Below are 17,677 nucleotides of genomic sequence, written 5' to 3'. Positions count from 1 at the left end.
TGATATATAGAGTATTAATAATAAAGTGTCAGAGTGCAGTGGTGTTGGTGAAAGGTTCACAGCTTGTTCAGGAACCTGATGGCTTGTGGGTAGAAACAGTTCATTCTGGCCTGGATGCTGCGGTACCTCCTGCCTGATGGCAGTAAGGTGAACAGGCCGTGTGCTGGGTGGCTACAGTCCAACTGGATCTTCTGGATTTTTCTCAGGCAGCGGGACCGGTAGATGTCCTGCAGGTCTGGAAGTTTGCAGCCTATGATGGACTCCGCTGTCCTCACCTCTCTCTTCAGGGATAGTTTCTCCATCCAGGAGGCGCCTTGAAGCGATCATCACCAACAAACTTCTGTATGAAGTATTAAATACATTTTAGTAAGTGTGTTTAATACCTTTTCCCTGTGTCATTTCTCATTATTACACAGAACTTTATTTATGGACATCTATGGTTTGATTTGGTTTGCATTTGTAGATTGGATGGGTTGTTACCAACCTCTGGTCAATATATTTAGTAATATATTTTTCTTAGACATTGGTGATGTGGTCAATACTCATTTCACATGCTGTATGCTGTATGTGCCTCACACCAGTTTCTCAACTAGCCTCAACTTTAACCATAGGACTATGTATTAGTGTTCCATGGTTACATTGGTAGGATTTCTGCTTCTCTTTTCTTGTAAATGACACAAAGCAAACCATAACAACGAACATTGTTGAGAAACAAAGCAAACCATAAGAAACTGTTTGTGGTGAACTGCCCCCTCCGATCCTGCTTTTTAAACCCGTCGTCTTCATCAAGAAGAACACACTCTCTGTCTACTGCACCATGGCTCTCGTCTCCCTGCTTCTGCTGACTGCTCTGCTGCCGTACCTGGGACACTCTGGTAAGAATCACCAACAGATGCTTTCTGTGCTCTGCTCCTACACTTACAATTTGAACGTCCAGCATGCAATTATAGGATGCATACAAAGCTTTGGTTTTCAACTCCATCCTGAGGATCCACTCGCCTGCAAAATGTCAGGTCTTCAACCATTCTCTGCACAGAATACCTGAATGCCTGCACCCTTCTACCGGGACACCTGACTGACTTCATGAAAAGCTTGATTATCACCTGCTGAGTTGGATCAGGTGTGTGCTGGGGCAAAGTGAGGGGTCATCTGGACTGTAGTTGGCTATGTTCAGACTGCAGGCAAATCTGATTTGCTTTGCAAATCAGATCTGGTGAGATGAATGGTGATCAGATCAGAGTTGCGTATTCTGGCATCACAAACCTGTCTGCATGGGTTGATGTGGTAACGGCGTAGGCCCTAATGAGCTGCAGAAGCAGGAGGGATGGGGTGCTCTGCATTGAACATGGTCAGTGTCTGCCGCATTGCAAGAGTGATGCAAAAGAAACTTTGAAATCCGAGCATCCAATTTGAGCGGCCAGGCTGAGACGCATCTGTACAAATCTGATTTTAATTGCATTTCGAACCATCTTTGAATGTGCATTGGATTTGATTTTCAAAAATCAGATTTCGTGTGATTTTTAGATTTCCAGACAAATTTAGACAAATCTAGATAGGCCAAAATTGCTGCTGTCCCACAAAACCTTGTATATCCAAAATGGCAACTTTACAGGAGATAAAAAACATCCTTTTTACCTGTAATAATTATTTTATTTTTTTGGTGTGTGACTGGAATAAGAGATAAAAGGTAGAATTATATCCCTCCGCCTTCTTTCTCTCAGCCAGTGTACATGTTGGTATCATAAATGGCACTGAGGCGAGACCACACTCCAGACCCTACATGGTTTCTATCCAAGTGTCTGGATACCACATTTGTGGTGGCTTTCTTGTGTCCAGCCAATTCGTCATGACTGCTGCCCACTGCTGGGACAGGTGAGCTTTTCATTTCCAATACATTCATGATGTTCCTGCTTAAAAATGCTTAAAATGACCTGTGAGTTTGAAGAACCATTCACCTCTTTAAATCTGTAAAGGCTCTTCACACACACCTCTTAATTACACAAATGCTTTTTTTTCCGGAACCAAAAATGGTTCCTCTATGGCATCGCTCTCAGAACCCCTCGTAGCCCTTTTATTCTTAGCAGTGTACATTACAGTTTAAGGAGAAATATGGTGGGTGAACCCTCTGCATAATTCACTATTTATACGTAGTGTACAGTGGGTTATTTTGTGCAATGTGAACGACTGCATTCTTTCAGCTAACCATTTCAAATGTTCCTCTAAACAGCAGACAGAGGCTTACGGCAGTGCTGGGTGCTCACGATCTGAAAGACGGCAGAGGCTCTGTCCAAATGGAAGTGGAATCCTACTACCTCCATCCATATTATAATCCAGATAATTGTGACTATGACATTTTGCTTTTAAAGGTAAATATGAATAAAAGTATAATAATAAATGTATGAGAACTACAAACGTCCGCCAGAACACCAGGACAGAGTCTCACCACTAATAATGTGATCAAGAGCTCCTAGAGTTACTTGCAGTGGTGAAGCATCAAGGTTGTGACTATTAGTGACTTGGTTAATAATTTGCTCACAAAATCTTGCCACAGTTGAGTGGAACAGCACCAATGGGACCAACTATCCGCAATATCGCCATCCCTCAAAGATACCTGGACATCCCAGCCAACACCATCTGTAGTGCAGCTGGATGGGGACAAACAGGAACCATTAAACCCGGAAGTGACCGACTCCTGGAGACGGTCGTCAGAATTGTAGACGACACCGAGTGTAGGCGCATCTGGTGGCCGTATGTAAACCAGTTGAAGGTGTGCACACTTCATCCAGGAGGAATTTGCATGGTATGTGAATATTCAGAAGGTTCACTTAACCTAGACCACAATATAAACCTGTAGTATGTAAACTCTGACCGTTAAAAATGTTCATTTTCATGTCATTTAACAGGGAGACTCTGGAGGTCCTTTGGTGTGTGGGAATACCGCAGTTGGTATTACTTCCTTTGTTCAGAAGAACATGTGTGACCAACCCAATCTGCCAAATGTTTTTGCTAAAATATCAGCATTTCTGCCCTGGATCAAGTCTATTGTTGGAAATGTATAATCTGCATTTAGCAAATTAACATGATCAAAGCATTTGCCAAACCTGGTCTCAATAAAAGTCAAGTCAAGTCAAGTCAAATTTATTTGTATAGCTTTTTACAACTGTTGTCGTCACAAAGCAGCTTTACATAATTAGTACTTAATAAAGGACAGAGACAGAAAAGAAAGAAGAAATAACATGAAGGGTCAAAGACCCCCATGAGCAAGCCAACGGCGACAGTGGCAAGGAAAAACTCCCTCAGAGCTGGAGGATGAAACCTTGGGAGGAACCAAGACTCACAAGGGGGACCCATCCTCCTCTGGCCAGACTATTTAAACATTAATGATAAAATTACCAAAGCAGATAGAACAGAAAGTTAATAGTGGTGATAATAGTGTCAGACAGACACGAGTCCATCTAGGTTTCAGCACGGCCACCAAACAGGCAGCAGCGGCAGGCGGGTGAGCCATGGGTGGTGGCGGGTTGGGGGGGACCCGCTGGCCGGACTGGTAGGTGGCAGCTGGTTAGAAAAAAAGCTAAACTAAACATATAAGTTTTCAGCTTAGATTTAAAGATTGAGACTGTGTTAAAGATTAAAGATTGAGACTGTAAAAGCATGTCTCAAGCATATTACCTGCTGACTCCAGACCTGTCGCACAGCAAACTGTGCCTATCTGTGAATCTTCCATTCACTTAACCATTCCCAACAGCAGAACTTTTGCATCTTTCACCTGCCACTGGGTATTTTTCTAATATACAGTATATGTCCAAATGTTTGTGGACACCGCTTCTAAAGAAATGAATTCAGCTCACTTAAGTAACAGCTTGTCTAGTCCCTGTGGAGAAGTACTGCCAATGGAATAGGACTATCTGGAGCAGATAAACATGAACCTCTTGGATCCATGCCTAATGCCAGGTGTGGGCCAGAGGGGTAGAAATCCACCCCCTCCCTCACCCCACCAAAGAATTGAGGTGCGGAGCAGTGGAACTGCATTATCTGGAATGATGGCTGGTGCTCTGTTCAGTACTGTTGGGGTGGGCTGAAGAGTTGCAGAGGAGTTGGAGAGGAGTTATTTAGGTCAGCATCCTGACCTAAATAACACTCTTGTGGTTGAACACAATGAAATCCTCACAGCAAGTCGCCTCCAAAATCTTGTAGAAAGCCTCCTTCCCTGGACAGTAGAGACAGTCTCTAAACACATAGACTCTTTTTTTAATACTCTTCATTTCAGAAGAAACAATGAATGCGCAAATGTCCCAATACCCAATTAGCACATATATCCAAAGTATTGCCAAAGTTTATAGAACTGAATCAGGAAATGTAATTAATTTTAATATGTAATTGTTTATCCAGCTTTCTAGAATTCCTGAAGATCCCTTCCTTTGTGTAACTGATGTAATCAGTGATGATCCATAACTAATCAAATAACAGTACACTTTACCTAATAACGTGTAACAGCATGTAAGTAAGCGGTAAAAGGTTTATTATTAAAACAAACATTAAAAATACATCAAATTGTAAAAAATTATGCTTTTATTATAAAACCATGTGAGTTACAAGGGTGTTTAATAATCTTTCAGATGTTTTTAAAAATATTTACAAAAACAAAACACCCAATAAATTCTTCTTACTGAAACTAGCAAATCCCAGCCAGTGTGTAACAAGAATCATCCTATTATCATCATCGTCATCAAACCAAATAATGAGTACTTGGCTTGCTTTTCCAGAAGTGCATGAAGGCCTTTTAATTAAAAAAGAAAAAAATGTGCTGAGAGAAAAAAAAAACCCAAAACAAAACCCAAAAAACGAGAGACCTGATAAACTGGCCACTGTTTAACTGGATAAATGTCTTACTGTTGGCACACTGGTACTGGAGCATCTACAATCTCTGTAAACTAACTTCACTACAAACTAGGATTAAACTAAAGTACTAAAGAAAACTAAAGTAAAGAAAGCTCAGTCTGTGAAAAGAGTTCAATCAGTGCGAAAGAAACTACACAGCAATAAAGAACTTATAATTCAGCCAGTTTCAGATTGTCAGAACTGAATAATGATAAAACGGTGTTTAGACACACAGTGGATACAGGGTGCAACTTACATTCAGCCTTTTTAGTGTTACACACACACATACACACAAAGTTCCTCAATACAGCTAAATGATAAAACTGTGCATAAGCATAAAAAGACGATACATGAAGAGACATAAAGGACAAAGACAACTCTTATCTAACCTGAAGTGCATAAATACCCAAACAAAACGGAATATTAATGAATAAGCACTTTTCCATCCCAAACCCAGCCTCCTTTCCCTTTAAAAGGACAGTCCGGCCTAAAACTACAGTTTACAGTGTGGTGATGTGCGAAATCCTAGAGCAGCTTCATCTCCTTCAGCCTCATCAGAGCTGGAAATAATATGCTTTGTGTTCTTGCTCATTGAAATCTCACTACAATACCCAGCATGCATTGCATGCAGCTCCTTCCACCTTCAAGATACATCATCAGAAAGGGCTTGGCAAGTCTTTAAACAGGTTATTTTCACTCTGCAGAAACTGCAGCACCACTGTTCAAGACTACATTTACAACAGATGTAGTGATGGGTACATTTTCATTGTGGCCAAGCGTTTTTTTTTAACCTAGGAAACCCATGAAACTAGAGTTAGCACCAGATGGTCCAGACGGGACAAGCTAACACAGCTAAGACACAGAATGTAAGCAACTCGCGTAGACATGAAACCTTCAGTTTCGTTTAGAGAACCTCTCACATTTATTGTCTGCTAACTCTTAACACACAGTCGCAGCTCTCCAGCTAAGAGCTGCGGAGTGTTATATACAAGTGAACAGGTTGGTAGAGGGAAAATATGGTCCATATATTTATGGTCTAATATTTATCTTGGTTATCTTAACTTAACTTGGACTCAGATCAGACTTTGGACTGTCTCTTTGTAAAGGTGAATTTGAAGCCATATATCTCTGCTAGGGGTGTACAAGAATATCAACATTTTGAAGTATTGTGATATTACGCTTTGCAATACTGTATTGAAGCACAGTATTGACACAGTATTTTTGGTGAATAGTTTACATGCAAAGATTGGTGGCAGACAGTTATCAGACCCCACTGTTCTGGGGATTGGATGAAGTCAACTTTTCTTTTACTCAGATTTTATGCATATGATGGCATAAATTATTAAGGGTTTTCCTAAAATGTGATTCATGAAAAAGACAATATTTTGATTTGCTTACAGTATCGCAAAAACTGAATCATAACTTCTGTATTCTGATGCGTATTGTATCCCCAGGTTCTTGCCAATACACACCCCTAACATCTGCTGCGTCTGTTTGTCTCTTTCTGCTTTAACAGTAGTGGGAAAATGCAGAGTGGGACTCCAGGAGCACCAAGTGTATGCTCACCCTCATTAAGAGAACCCTCCAATAACCACAAAATCTCACATTTAGCAGATGGTAGAGATGTTCTTCCATCACAATAAATGAGATCAGGTCTGTAATCTTTCAGAATGCTGAAGCACTTCTCCTGTTTCCTACATTATTTTGATCTTTCTGATGGCTACACAGCTGAACTGATCACATGTATGCCATCTGTCTCGACTTACATTAAAGCATTTATTCTGATAACCACTGTTCTCTGTGATTCTGCAATTTCCACTTTACGACATCTTGGGTGAGGGATGCCACTGACTAACAAATCTGCATCCCTCTTCGTTGTAAGCAGTCTGACACTCTAGAAATACTGGGGAATAAAAATACTGTCTGTGGTCTTCAGAAATCTGAGCATTCCTTAACCCGTCTTAATTTTCCTCTGTCAGAACTAAGAGCAGGTAAGAACAGAAACACAAACCAGGTGATATTTATATTAATATTATTACTATGCTCCGCTGAAGCCTGGCCTCTAAACACAGACACACAAATGTGCGTGAAAGACCTCCTGACTGACCATCCTAGATAATGTCAGTGGGTTTAGCAGTGTTAAATATTAGGTTTGTATCTGCTGTAGTTTAGAAATAGATGAGATGTTTAAAGGAGGTGTGGCCTCAACATACCCTGATTCAGACTGTCCTGGGAGGTTTTATCTTTGACATGTGAAAATATCTGGACCTCTGATATGAGAAAGCGGATATTTCAGGCATTATTATTGGTCTGACTGTTCTAATGAAAATACAGAGATGCCCAAATACTTTTATATCTCTCTGTATTTCCACTGAAGCTCTGACCTCCATTACTCAATGTACCTTTTATAGTCTGTTTAGGCAAAGATGCAAGTATTTGTCACTGCACTATGTACAGTGAAATGTGTCCTCAGCGTTTTACCCATCTGTGGTAGCAAACACACACACACACACACATTTTACCTCGATTACGATTAATGAACAATAATATAAGCGGCTCGAGTTGCTCAGTTGGTTCTGTGTTTGAGTTCTCCATGTACACAAACAGTGGGGGAAAAGAACTAACAGAATTTAATGATAAAAATATATATATAAAAAAAGAAACAAGTAAGATTATGTTGATGCACATAGGTTTCGATTCATATCAAAACTGATATAGAGTGGAAAATTTGCTCCTATTGAGAACTTGTCTCCAGTATTTTAACATTTCTGCATCTTCAGTTTTCAGATAGATCTTAAACTATATTTTATACATTTAACATTAAGGGTATCGAAGTTATTAACTAATTTTAAAATATATCAAAGCCAAACCCTTGTTCCTGAAGCCTTCATATCACAGAAACTAATGAAGGCACAACCTAAAGATTTGCCCACTAAACTTTCTAAAAGTGTTGAGTATATCTGAGGTGATCAGAAACAGTTTATAAAATCTAATCATCTGATACAGAGTTGACCCAAATAATCTGCAACTTATTCAAGTAGGAATAAACCTGATATCTGGTAAGTATTAGTTATTATTTGTAGCTAATTATTATTATTTATTGTTTTTTTAAGAAAACCAGAACACCCTTTTCTTCCAGTACCGGCGTTAGTCGATCACTGAAGTTATTGTTCCGATCCTCATCGTGAGCAGATTAACTTGTTCTTCTCACAGAACGAAGAACGACAGAACACTCCTTTGACTGTAGCGAAAGGGAGGATGAAATGAACACCACTAAAGTACAGACAGGGTGGAATGCTTTTAAATCTGCATGATTCAAATCCTTCTGGCACTGAAAATAACAGATTAAAGCTGAGAGTTTGGCACAAACTGCATGGAATGAAGCCTCTTGCCAACAGGCTGATAATAACAGGGTTGGTAAACCGGCCCAAGACCACAACCTGCTTTCTGCACATCACACCTAGTGTGGCAACGGACAATGATAAGGTGCCCTTATTTTTAACGTGTGGATTTAAAAACAGTCATGTTTCAGCAATGATCTAAAACGAAACAAACTAAAAAAAAAACTGTTTTTGCAAGCATTTGAACATCTGCAGATTTTCATACTCCAACTGTGTGCACTTTCGTAAAAAAGGCCGAACCAACAGCACCAGCGGTGAAAGCAGGGGAAGCTCAAATCCATCATGAGCAGAGAAATAGCAGAAGAATATCCATGATCATCTGTCCCGCGTCCCACCCAACACGTAGAGCCAGCACTCAGTTATCCCGCTTCACACCATCCTACACGTTGAATGCCCCCATACAGCAGAAATGCAGTAATAAATACAAGTCTGATGGCGTGGCTGATTGAAAGTGTGGTCAAATCGATGTGCCGTTCAGGTCAGTCTCCTTTTGGATTGTCCAGGTTGACCACCCGGAGCTCGGTCAGAGTGGTGGTGCTGCTGCTGCTCCCAGGCTGCTGATTTATCAGCATCTGAAACAAGATTAGAATAACATCACAAAAATGTATCAGTTTTTTTTTTTTAAAGATTAGTGATAAATAGACCACAACACTATGACTGGCCCTAATAATCTGAATACTTGAGAAATTATTAGTTATGTTGGCATTCTAAAAACACAACCTGTACACAGCTTAAAAACACTACTATACATTTACATTACACATCCCTTCATGCCAAGGCATCTTAACATTCACACTTCACAGCAAACTGCATTGTGCTCAACATAACCATGGTAAGATGACCATGCCGGATTTCAGCTCTTTAAATTATTAGAGAATAAAAAAATAAATAAACAAAAAGACAGGGTGGGGCTCTTTAAACAACAGTGGTTAAGAAATTTCTAATATGAGGTGCTATGAGTTGTGAAGATGACACAAAACTACCAATATGTTTTTTTTAATGATCATACAAGAAGAAACCACCAGCTCTGAACGCTTTAAATGATTGTACAATCAGAAATGATCATCTTGGATTATTGATATAAAAAAATGTTCAGTGCACAATGTCTGATAAGAGACTGGTTACAATTGAGACATGACAAGTTTGATGATGTCAGATATCTACAAATACAAAAGTATTGGGACGCAAACTCATTTATTGTTTCTTCTGAATTAGAGGGTATTAAAAAGAGTTTATCCTGCTTTTGTTGGAGTCTCCACTGCCCAGGGAAGGCTTTTTATTACATTCTGGAGCATTGATGTAAGGATTTGATTGCTTTCAGCGACAAGAGCGTTAGTGAGATCAGGATGTTTGATGATCACCCTGCCACGTCACCCCAAATCCCCATCATTCCAGAGAACACAGTCCCACTGCTCCACAGCTTAATGTTGGGGGGCTTTTTTTTTTCTGCCAATACTGCCAATATAATCAGCACATGATGCCAATAGGTTCATGTTTATCTGTTCCAGAGGGTCCCATTCTCCTTGAAATACCTCTCTACAGGGCCTAGACAAGCTGTGAGTGTGTGTGTGTGTGTGTGTGTGTGTGTGTGTGTGTGTATTTGCACATTTGTGTCAAATGCAATGGGTGCAACTTAAAGTAGCTGAGTGCGCTCATTAAAAGGGGTGCCCACAACAATTTGCACATACAGTGAAAGTACAGTGATCCCTACATGAGAAGCTCTCAGGAAATGTACGTAAAAAGTGTATTCAGTGTAAATACATTTACTTAAAATGTTGGTTAATTAACTTAAGTAAGTACTGTTATGGTTGTGAGAACAAGAATTTGGGACCAATCCAACACATACATGACATAGCAAATACAAGAGCAATGTTACCGAGTGCAGGGGGACAGCAGAGACGGGAATTTGCACTGTTCCAGGAGGACCCGTTAGGAACATCTGAGGGACTGCACCTGAAGATATGCAGAAACATATGTACATTCACTGTAACGCCGCAGCACAACATAATGAAATCTTTCTTTTATTTAGCAATAAAAATAAGCAGTAGCGCTAACCGGACTCCTGCGGCTGGCTGTGGGCCACGTGCATGGCTGTTGCAGGTGGGGTGAATGGGTTCAACACTGTGAGGCCTCTGTCCGGCAACGCTGAGGTGGGTGTGGCGTACATCACTGCGCTGGGGTACATGACATGACCCGCCAGCGAGGAAGGCACAGATGTCACTACGGCAGCCTGACTTACTGTGACAGAGAGGAAGTGGGGGAAAAAAAAAAAGAGTAAACAAACAAATAAACAGAATACCAGAGTAGCGACTGAAATCTGATGGGTAAATCACATACAAGCAACAGATGGAGCTAATCTGTAGCTGTACTTGGCTTAAACCTGTAACAGTGAGGAGCCGATGGTGTGAAATTTGAAACTGACGGGACACTGGATACATCATATACATTATGTGGAAGTACAAAAGTATTGGGACACCTGCTCATCTATTGTTTCTTCTGAATAGGGTATTAAAAAGTGTTTCCTCCGTTTTTTGTTGGAGTAACTGTCTCTATCGTCCAGGGAAGGCTTTCTACTAGATTATGGAACATTAATGAAAGGATTTGATTGTTTAGGACTTTGAATGATTACCACCCCACCTAATTTCCTAACTCCCCAACTCATCCCAGAAGTATTAGATGGAGCACAATCATTCTGAAGAACTCCGTCCAACTGCTCTTCAGCTATATGCTGGTGGGCTTTATACCCCTCTAGCAAACACCTGGTATTAGGCATGGTGCTAATTAGGTTCATGTTTTTCTGCTCCAGAGAGTCCAATTCTATTTGCATCTCTCTACAGGGACTAGATAACTTAATGTAGCTGAATACATCCATTAGAAAGCGTGTCCACTAACATTTGGATACAGTGTGTATTAGATTACATTAGATGATATCTGAAGCTTATATGTGACGTATTTACTGAACTCTAGACAAGCAGAATGCCTGGGAGATGCTGGGCATATAATTTTGTGCAGTGGGAACCCTCTACAAATAAATTGTACATTTCCTGGTGACGTTGATCCAGGTGGTTGCTTAGGGATGTAGGTTTTTGGGTGTTTGTAAAGTTTACTGAAAAGTGAGCTTCACTGAAATGAAGCAGAACAGCTTGCAGCTGCTTGGTTGCCTTACCAGTAGGGCTGGAAGAATTCTGGGTAATCTCAGGACTGCTGTCACTGCTTGGAGGACTTGTGTGAACCTGGATGGTCTGTAGCTGCTGAGAGGCTGGACCACCTGACACAGAGACAAAGATCAGAGAACATGCCTTTGTGTGCTATACAGCACCCATTGGGAAGACCCATATTTTACATTATCCCTGAATGGTGGCTTGCTATTTTTGAACTGTATGAACTAGGGTGTGAAGCTCTCTTCTAATTTTTATTACATTCATATTTCTGTAAATTACTTGTGAATGAGAACATGGGTACTGTACAGAACATTTAAATGACCAGCATCATAAAGACGAGCCAGTAGTGGATCAGTAGCAGTAGTAATTCTTGCGGACTAATGTGAACTGCAACCCTATTAAATCATTACAGCATGTACACTAATATTAACCCACCAATTTAAGTAAAAGAAACAGGCAAGAGTGCTTTAATTAATAATTCATTGAAACATTACACAAACAGCTTTACCAACTGTGCACTCACCAGACATCAGTGCGAATCCCCCGGGTAACTGCACCACTCCGGCTGCAGTGGCCCCTGCCTTCAGCACCGTGCTGTTAGAATTAGCCACAGTGTGTGAGTTCATGCCTGCTGACACTGACCAGCAGGAGGTGCTGGAGAGTGGTGGTCCAGTGCTCTGTGTCTGTAGAGCAGCTGAAGAACAAGGGGACTGGGAGGGCGAGGACTGGCTGGTGCTGTTGGTGCTGCAGGTGGACACGTTCGCTGTGGTGAATGGCGGCTTCATCAGGTCCTGAAACAAACCTCAAATTAACGGAAGTTTGAGATGAGCCCCGCGTCACTATCATTCAGACGACAGAAATGTATATTTGTTTTGGCTAACGTAATGACTAAGATATAGACAAAGTCACTTGGGTTTGGTGTGAAATACAATCTACCATTATCTATTTTACTATTAACACATTCTGAATGTTTTTATCTACTAAATTAAACTGCATGTAGCATTACAATATCTAAATTTATTCATAGGGTCAAACAGGATATAAACACACACACACACACACACACACACACACAAAAGAACATTTACACAACATTCAGCAGAGCATCCAGAGCATTCATGGTCTGTGTTGAGAAAACATCAGGAATAATGAAGGCAAAAACAATCAAAGAATGTTTAACCTTTTCCAGCCCAATCAAATTTATAGGAATAAGCCCTAAACCTTTATTGCTCAACCATCCAGCCACTGAACAACTGACCAACACACCCAATCACAGTAAGGCTTACTGAACCGCTAACCCATTCACCAAACCACTGACCTACACACTGCAACTTCTGATCAACCCACCCAACCACTTAACCATTCATCCAACCACTGACTTATTGACCCACTCGCCCACTGACACACTCACCTAACCACCCTACCAACAACTCACCCAAACAACCACATCTACTGCCTCTAAACGTCTCCTGGTTTTAAATGAGGTCACCATGCCCCATGGGGTGGAGGAAAGTTATATTAACCTATAATTTCCACCCAGAAAAAAAAAACAAAAGTATTCTCAGATATCCCACAGAAACACACAGATTCAGCAGACTTTGCTCAGCCATATTAAAAACAGCAGCATACAACTCACCTTAGGATCCGACTGGCCATCTGCCTCGGACACCTGGTAGGTCAGGTCCGTTTCCTCGAAGCCGGTGGCGCTCATACGCTGGTCAGTGGAGGAGTCGGCACGGGGCGGCGAATCCGGAGAGTTCAGACACGTCTGGATCAGTGCTTTTCCCGTCTCGCTGGTGATCATCGGCTGCAGCTTCCGCGTCGCAAACGTGTACACATGACCCGTCTCACTGGCCACTAATAACAACACCTGCGTACCGGTCAGAGTGGACAGTTCATATGCCTAGAAGAGAAAGAGAAAAAGAGAGAAAGTCCTGACCGATCCAGTCGCTGCTTAAGATCCAAAATTCAGACCTGTCCTGGAGCAGGTTGGATGTAAGCACATTCAATTGGGCTCAAATTTAGCTGGATATGCAATAAATCCTACTTCGTGAGCCAGAATTCGTGAGTATTTCACAAAGCAAGATTTTTCAGTTTAGCTAGAAAACTCAAGAGATGTTTTCACATACGATTTGCTTTAGATTAACCGAACAAACTGCAACAATCTTTTGTGGGTTTTTTCGTGTTCACACTGCAAGTGAACTCTAAAGTGAAGACCGTCCTCTTTCTGGTCCTCTTTCTGGTCCTCTTCAGCACTGATGACTTAGACTCCATCTACATAACACTACATTATGGGTGGTGGTGTTCACAGGTCTGATTTACTGAGCCAGGATGAAAGCTGTGAAAGTGTGAAATCACCCTACACACAGATGGATGGACGGATGGACAGACAGGTGTTTTTCTTTTATTGATAACTATTGATAACTGAAGGGGGAAGGCGGTAAATACTGTCATGCTCATAACTATATTGTGAAACAGTAGGATACAGTGGGATATGAGTAAAGTGCTGTTGTCCACATCCACTTTTACACTGATGTGTAGCTACACCGAAACTTCAGCAGTGCTTCATTTAACTTCATTGAAAGTCATTCTTTATACATTAATATTAAAGTTTACTAGTACACATAAGGTCAGAAAATAGGCCTTATTTTAATCTGCTAACATGTAACTAAGTGTAGGCAATACTTAAACGGTTAATATTAATTTACTAGCTAAAGTAAAACTAGCTAGTGTTGTTTGGTTATGCTGTAGGCTGTAACCTATGCTACAGCTATGCTAAGCTAACCAGCATCTTCTTAGTTCCACCTTAAATGATGCTGCAGTCGCATCGGCGGTTACACTAAATCACCTCGGGGCGCCTGAGGCTGCTGCTCCATTTAAGGTGGAACGGAAAATCAGAAAAAGTGGCAACCAACTTTAGCTTCCTCACAAACTCCCTCACCTTCTTCATAATGCCAGTTTTCCTCTTGCTAAAAGTCGTGTACCGTCTCAACTTGTTGTCAATAAACTCCATCTTAATCTTGACCCGTCCTCGAGTCTTTTTGCCCGGTTTGGCTCCCGCTGCTCCGCCCGCGACAACGAACCCCGCCGCCGCAGCTCCGGCCTCCGGCTCGGCTCTCTCCCGCTTCACACCCCTCCTGTCCCCGCTAGACACCGTCGCGTCCTCTTCCTCCCCTGACTCGGAGTCCACCTCCGACCCGCTCAGAGTCACCTGGGTTTCGCAGGCCCTGTTGTCGAACCGGCCGCCGTCAGGGAGACTTATCCCGGAGCTCATCGCTCCCAGAGCCGCCTCACTTCCCCCCAACATCACAGTTAGCTAGCTGCAACCGGGCCGCCGTGCTAACGGCTAACACAAGCTAACAGAGTTCAAAACTGAGAAAACCGCGTTTAATCCGGATTATTACCGACATGGACACATTTTAACTCTGTAATCCGAAGCGAAGCGCTTTATAAACACAGAAATATAAAAAAAATTAAACGTGGTGAACCCGCCGCTCACAACAGCGAACAAAGTTTAGCGAGAAGAGCCGTCAATCAAACCGCATCACACCATCAGCTCCACCCATTCAAACGGCGATCGCTTGGCGTGCATCCGCCCCATTAGATAGTTCCCAATAGACCACTTACATTACCCAACACTTTCTGCAGCATCATCAAACCATGGTTTATGCAATCTGGACTACACAATGTTCTGTTCTGTTCCATTTAAATGTATAAAACAGACTGCAGTCCAGTTAAACATCCCTAGTCGCACAGGGACGTGTTCGGATGTTTAGAACCGGATCTACTTTCCTCCATATAAAGAACGATGATATTGCCTTTTATGGTAATAATACTCCTTATATGGGGAGTCCGAGCTCCGCGACCTGATTGGTAGAAACAGAAAGAGGCGGGACTTTAAAATGCAAGACCGATAAATCATGGCTGTGTCTTAAATTGCTCACTGCTCCCTGCGTAGTGCACTATCTAGGCCATAAAACTATTAGACGCAGGCCAGCAGTGCAGAAACATCCTACCTTTAGTCTGAGGGACCCTGCCTGCGAGTAGGCTCGCGTTAGGAGCTGCAGAGCTGTGGAGAGTTTGATAATCTGGGAATTTATTTATTTAATGATGTTTAGTTTAGGACAGTCCTTGGGGCAGAACTCTTTAATCCAGATGATGGCGCTATCGCACAAAATTTTAGCCACTTGAACCAGAGGCAGTTCATGTAGAGCCATGTAAGTTTCTCGAGATGGAACTTCAAATCCTTTTCTGACGGGTGCTGTGCCGGCATTTCACCCGGCACATACTAAAACACCACCTGTCACTTATATTGGGGCCAGCACCCAGCTGCCATGTGTTGGTAGCACTTCAGTCGGCACATCTTAATGCAGCCGGCATACCACCCGGCACATCTTAAAGTTGCCAGCAGGCCACCTGGCACTTTGAGATTGTGGCACTTTTTGGGGGTGCCACTGAAGGTGTGTGAGTGTGTGTTTGTTGTTTTCATACTCCGGCTCACTTGAGCACTCCCAGAGACATCAGGACGCCCTTTTCTCGCCTGGTTCATCCTACAGCTCTGCAGATGGGGCGAGATCTCCTTTAAACACATTAGTGAGCATTAGTGAGGTCAGGATGTTGACCCCACCTCATCCCCAGCTGCCCAACTCCTCCCAAAGGTATCGGATGGAGCACCATCCATCATTCCAGAGAACACAGTTCTCCCACTGCTCCACAGCTCAGTGCTGCTCTGGGGCTTTATACCCTTCTAGCTCACACCTGGCATTAGGCAGCATGGTGCCAGTGATCTGCTCCAGAGAGGCCTATTCTATTGGCAGCACTTCTCTACAGTGACAGGACAGTGTGTGTGTGTGTGTGCATTTGCTGTGTGCACAAAAGTATCTGAATGTTGGTATGCTGGCTGCTGGAAGATGTGGCGGTTGGTGTGGCAGCTTCTGTAAATCATGGTGGTTTGTGTGCCAGTGCTTTAGGATGTGGCAGTTGGTGTGCTGGCTGCTGTAAGATGTGGCGGTTGGTGTGCTGGCTGCTGTAAGATGTGGCGGTTGGTGTGCCAGTGCTTTAGGATGTGGCGGTTGGTGTGCCAGTGCTTTAGGATGTGGCGGTTGGTGTGCCAGTGCTTTAGGATGTGGCGGTTGGTGTGCCAGTGCTTTAGGATGTGGCAGTTGGTATGTTGGCTGCTCTGAGATGTGGCAGTTGGTGTGCTGGCTGCTGTGAGATGTGGCGGTTGGTATGCTGGCTGCTGTAAGATGTGGCGGTTGGTGTGCCAGTGCTTTAGGATGTGGTGGTTGGTGTGCTGGCTGCTGTAAAATGTGGCGGTTGGTATGCTGGCTGCTGTAAGATGTGGCGGTTGGTGTGCCAGTGCTTTAGGATGTGGCGGTTGGTGTGCCAGTGCTTAAGGATGTGGTGGTTGGTGTGCCAGTGCTTTAGGATGTGGCGGTTGGTGTGCCAGTGCTTTAGGATGTGGCGGTTGGTGTGCTAGTGCTTTAGGATGTGGCGGTTGGTGTGCCAGTGCTTTAGGATGTGGCGGTTGGTGTGCTGGCTGCTGTAAGATGTGGCGGTTGGTGTGCTGGCTGCTGTAAGATGTGGCGGTTGGTGTGCCAGTGCTTTGGGATGTGGCGGTTGGTGTGCTGGCTGCTGTAAGATGTGGCGGTTGGTGTGCTGGCTGCTGTAAGATGTGGCGGTTGGTGTGCCAGTGCTTTAGGATGTGGCAGTTGGTGTGCCAGTGCTTTAGGATGTGGCGGTTGGTGTGCCAGTGCTTTAGGATGTGGCGGTTGGTGTGCTGGCTGCTGTGAGATGTGCAGGATGGTGTGCCAGTGCTTTAGGATGTGGCGATTGGTGTGCCAGTGCTTTAGGATGTGGCGGTTGGTGTGCCAGTGCTTTAGGATGTGGCGGTTGGTGTGCCAGTGCTTTAGGATGTGGCGGTTGGTGTGCTGGCTGCTGTGAGATGTGCAGGATGGTGTGCCAGTGCTTTAGGATGTGAAGGTTGGTGTGCCAGTGCTTTAGGATGTGGCGGTTGGTGTGCCAGTGCTGTAAGATGCGGCGGTTGGTGTGCCAGTGCTTTAGGATGTGGCGGTTGGTGTGCCAGTGCTGTAAGATGCGGCGGTTGGTGTGCCAGTGCTTTAGGATGTGGCGGTTGGTGTGCCAGTGCTTTAGGATGTGGTGGTTGGTGTGCCAGTGCTGTAAGATGTGGCGGTTGGTGTGCCAGTGCTTTAGGATGTGGTGGTTGGTGTGCCA

General features: G+C 43.1%; 2 protein-coding genes across 3 annotated transcripts; one reads left to right on the top strand and one right to left on the bottom strand.

Annotated features, from left to right (window-relative positions):
- Positions 1-817: 817 nt before the first annotated feature.
- On the top strand, positions 818-3,059 carry LOC140537748 (mast cell protease 4-like). The gene is made up of 5 exons (XM_072659974.1): positions 818-875; positions 1,722-1,872; positions 2,228-2,366; positions 2,552-2,800; positions 2,904-3,059. The coding sequence occupies exons 1-5, from the start codon at positions 818-820 to the stop codon at positions 3,057-3,059; spliced, it is 753 nt and encodes a 250-aa protein (XP_072516075.1).
- Positions 3,060-4,554: 1,495 nt separating this feature from the next.
- srfa (serum response factor a) lies at positions 4,555-14,970 on the bottom strand. Of its 2 annotated transcripts, none has more exons than XM_072660671.1 (7): positions 14,385-14,970; positions 13,080-13,346; positions 11,967-12,234; positions 11,449-11,550; positions 10,338-10,520; positions 10,159-10,235; positions 4,555-8,854 (listed from the first exon to the last, which is right to left on the bottom strand). In XM_072660671.1, exons 1-7 carry the CDS (start codon positions 14,748-14,750, stop codon positions 8,762-8,764), a joined length of 1,356 nt encoding a protein of 451 aa, XP_072516772.1. In that variant the 5' UTR covers positions 14,751-14,970; the 3' UTR covers positions 4,555-8,761. The 2 variants fall into 2 exon arrangements, with proteins under 2 accessions (XP_072516772.1, XP_072516773.1); XM_072660672.1 differs by having other exon boundaries at positions 11,449-11,541.
- Between the last annotated feature and the right edge of the window lie 2,707 nt (positions 14,971-17,677).

The sequence above is a fragment of the Salminus brasiliensis genome, chromosome 17 (genome assembly GCF_030463535.1).
Source record: "Salminus brasiliensis chromosome 17, fSalBra1.hap2, whole genome shotgun sequence".
Classification (NCBI taxonomy): Eukaryota; Metazoa; Chordata; class Actinopteri; order Characiformes; family Bryconidae; genus Salminus; species Salminus brasiliensis.
Note: the sequence above shows the minus strand (reverse complement) of the source record. Positions and strands in the feature narration are given on the sequence as shown.

Bases quoted from the DNA above. Each gene is read 5' to 3' on its own strand.
- LOC140537748 (XM_072659974.1), top strand. From the start codon at position 818: ATGGCTCTCGTCTCCCTGCTTCTGCTGACTGCTCTGCTGCCGTACCTG. The intron at 876-1,721 runs GTAAGAATCACC...TCTTTCTCTCAG, and splicing joins GCCGTACCTGGGACACTCTG to CCAGTGTACATGTTGGTATC. The intron at 2,367-2,551 runs GTAAATATGAAT...ATCTTGCCACAG, and splicing joins ATGACATTTTGCTTTTAAAG to TTGAGTGGAACAGCACCAAT.
- srfa (XM_072660671.1), bottom strand. From the start codon at position 14,750: ATGTTGGGGGGAAGTGAGGCGGCTCTGGGAGCGATGAGCTCCGGGATA. The intron at 13,347-14,384 runs GTGAGGGAGTTT...TTTCTCTTCTAG, and splicing joins AAACTGGCATTATGAAGAAG to GCATATGAACTGTCCACTCT. The intron at 10,521-11,448 runs GTAAGGCAACCA...TCTCTGTCACAG, and splicing joins GAATTCTTCCAGCCCTACTG to TAAGTCAGGCTGCCGTAGTG.